Here is a 3278-nt window from a genome sequence, read left to right on the forward strand (position 1 = left end):
CAGTTATTAAACTCTTCTACAGGAGAAACATGAACACACTCAGTGAGTTTTTCTGCTGGTTTTCTTACTGACTTACATTGTAGGAAGTCGTTTCTGATCCTGATGAATGCAGCTGTGGAAATCAACAGACATGAACAGTGTGATTTTCATGATCCTGTATCTATTCCTAACACATTTCTAATATGATGTTCTCCATGATATGAGATGATGATGGACTGGTTTCTGAGAGCAGATGAATCTCCAGGACTTTACCTCTGTCTGAGATCTTGTTGAGCTGCTCTTTGCAGAAATCCTCCAGTTTGTCTCTCAGCTGATGGACAGATTCTCTCAGAGCATCAGAAGAGACGAGAGAACTGAAGAGATCATCATTTACGTCTGTAGATTCAGGAGGTGCTGAGAGAGACTGGAAACTCTACAGAAAACAGAAATCAAACTCATCAGCTCCACACTTCACTCAATAACCTGCAGGAACATCAGATTTGATCTTTATTAATGTTCTTCAGTCCAGCACTTTCACAGCATCAGCTTCATTCTCCTCATATTCATTACATCTCATTAGAGCTACAGATTCTAGTATTCACCACATACACTGTTTGTGAACTTTCTAGGAAATAGTTTGGATGATGATGATTATTATATTATTATTATATAATTACTTCTACAAGTGATTTAAAGAGAAAGAAATGTTCTGACATGAGACCCATTAGAGCAAGATTTCCAGAGCTGAAATCCATTCATCTCTTTCAGAAGAAGATGATCAGATGAGAGTCTGACTGATGATTATATAATAAGACACTCATGAAATGTTTCTCTGTGAGTCTCTGTCACAGCAGGATCTGCTCAAGTCCACTATGATCCTGTTCTTCTAGATCTGTGTTACCTGCAGGAACTGGATGTGATCCTGTGTGTGTGAAAGCTGCTCCAGCTCAGCGTCTCTCCTCCTCAGATCATTGATCTCCTGCTCCAGTCGCTCCAGTCGTTCTTCAGCTCGACTCACTGCAGTCTTTTCCTGATCTCTGATCAGTCGTATCAGCTCAGAGCGGCTTCTCTCAATGGAGCGGATGAGCTCAGTAAAGATCCTCTCACTGTCCTCCACTGCTGTCTGTGCAGAGCGCTGTTAGGACACACAGTGATTCAGCTTCAGTGAGTCTGAACTGAGACGGAGACAAACTTCTCTTCTTCTCCAGACTCACCTTATGAGACTCCACAGTCTCTCTCAGCTGCTGGAGATCTTTCTCTCTCTGCTGGATTCTCTGCTGGAGCGTCTTCTGTGTCTCCTTCAGCTGCTTCTGCAGGACAAACAGATGATAGTCAATCTCACAGAAAACTACTGCCTCTAAATCATCATGAGAACAGATGAATCCAGGAAACATGGAGCTGATAACTAATGACTGTAGGTTCAAACTCCAGAAGTGATGACTGATCATTTACCAGCATCAGACAGGAATTAAGACCTGTTTCAAACTACAAGTGTAAGTATAAAAGAGAAACAGACACAGACGCAGAACTTCATACTGACAGTGTTTCTGTGTTCTGTGTAATTAAGCTGCAGAAAATAAATGAACAAATTGAAGCTATGAATGACTGAAATCATCTGTATTCATCAGATTTACTGAACAGAAAGTCGTCTGTCACTGCATTTATATTTTATTTTGACTGATGAAAGTATATATATGTTGTCAAAGAGCAGGTGAATAGTTCACTTCTGTCACAACACTGTGTTGTTAGTACACATGAACATGATGATGAAGGTTACAGGAGTCTTTAATAAATCCACAGACAAGATATAGACACAGAGAACAGCTACAACACATCTAAACACAGAGGAGACCCGACAGTTATGACCGGAAACAAACAAACTAAAGTACTGAATCTAAAAGTACTGAAGTAAAACGAATCGAATAAACCACACACACTTGAACTAAATGATGAAATCAAATCACTAACCACGAGAATGAAAATGGTGCAGACTGAAAACAAAGCACAAACTATGTGAATGTGAAAACTCCATTATTTTATGTTGCTTAATCAAAGTCTATTTTATGAAAGATTGTGTTGATAAAGGTTTACGGTGCTTTACCAACAAAACTTTCATCAGCAATATTTCATCAGTGTGTAGTGTTAAATACCTGTTTCTCTGTCCTCTGATCTGCAGCTGATACAATGTCATGGTTTTTATGTTCAATAACCGTACACAGCACACATATACAATTCTGATCAGTGCGACAGAAAAGCTCAAGGAGCTTCTCATGTTTCTGGCAGATCATCTCCTGCAGTCGTCCAGTAGCTTCAGTCACTTTGTGTGGCTTACGTGAATGAAACTCCTCATGACGGTCAAAATGAGTTTGACAGTAAGACTCCAGACACACCAGACAGGACTTGACGGCTCTGTATTTTCTTCCAGTACAGACGTCACACTGCACATCTCCAGTTCCAGCGTAACAGTCATCAGAGAGTCTGGTCTTCTTCAGTTTCTCCACCACTTCAGCCAGCATGGTGTTTCTAGATAAAGCAGGTCTTGGACTGAAGGTCTGTCTGCACTGAGGACAGCTGTAGACTCTCTTCTGATCCTCCTGATCCCAGCAGTCTGTAATACAGATCTTACAGTAACTGTGTCCACAGGGAATAGCCACTGGATCCTTCAGGAGATCCAGACACACTGCACACATGAACTCCTTCTGATCCACTGAAATTCTGGCTTCTGCCATTTTACGGCTTAAATACAGAGACACAAACACACAACAGCTTGACTACACTTCAGTTTCTCTTTCTCTGAAGTCATGTGATTCTGTTTCCTGCTTCTGTGTCTGAGTGACGTGTGTAAAACAGGTGTGTCTGTAAAACAGCTTCCTCATTCCTGCTCCTGCTGAGTTTAGTTTAGACACATCTTGGTGTTATTAAAGTAAACACAAAGACCTTGACTAGTTGAATCAGGTGTGTTTAATTAGAGATCAAACTAAACTCTGTAGGAAAGTGACTCTCCTGGACGAGGAATGGGGAACCCTGATGATGAAATGTCTACTAGATGTTAGTCTCAGACAAACACTCAGAGGATTCAAGTGAAGCAGGACAACAGCTTTAACCTCTTTGGCAGTCAAAATCTCATCCCTGGAGTCTTCTTCCTTTTTGGTAGCTTTGTTTTTGTTTTTTCATTTCGTAACATTTGCCAAGTATGGTAGCCCATACTCGGGATTGGTGCTCTACATTTAACCCATTCAAGTGCACACACACAGCAGTGGGAAGTAAACACACCATGAACATAAACCAGGAGTAGTGGG

General features: G+C 41.0%; 1 protein-coding gene across 1 annotated transcript in view; it reads right to left on the reverse strand.

Annotated features, from left to right (window-relative positions):
- The window catches only part of LOC132116858 (tripartite motif-containing protein 16-like), a 3665-nt gene extending 882 nt beyond the window's left edge, over positions 1–2783 (reverse strand). The window contains exons 1-5 of the mRNA XM_059525721.1: positions 2130–2783; positions 1194–1289; positions 881–1114; positions 253–412; positions 77–112 (exon numbers count right to left, since the gene is read on the reverse strand). Of these exons, the coding sequence (XP_059381704.1) occupies positions 77–112; positions 253–412; positions 881–1114; positions 1194–1289; positions 2130–2708 (1105 nt within the window). The 5' untranslated portion in view covers positions 2709–2783. The remainder of the gene's footprint in view (positions 1–76; positions 113–252; positions 413–880; positions 1115–1193; positions 1290–2129) is intronic.
- Between the last annotated feature and the right edge of the window lie 495 nt (positions 2784–3278).

The sequence above is a fragment of the Carassius carassius genome, chromosome 36 (assembly GCF_963082965.1).
Source record: "Carassius carassius chromosome 36, fCarCar2.1, whole genome shotgun sequence".
Classification (NCBI taxonomy): Eukaryota; Metazoa; Chordata; class Actinopteri; order Cypriniformes; family Cyprinidae; genus Carassius; species Carassius carassius.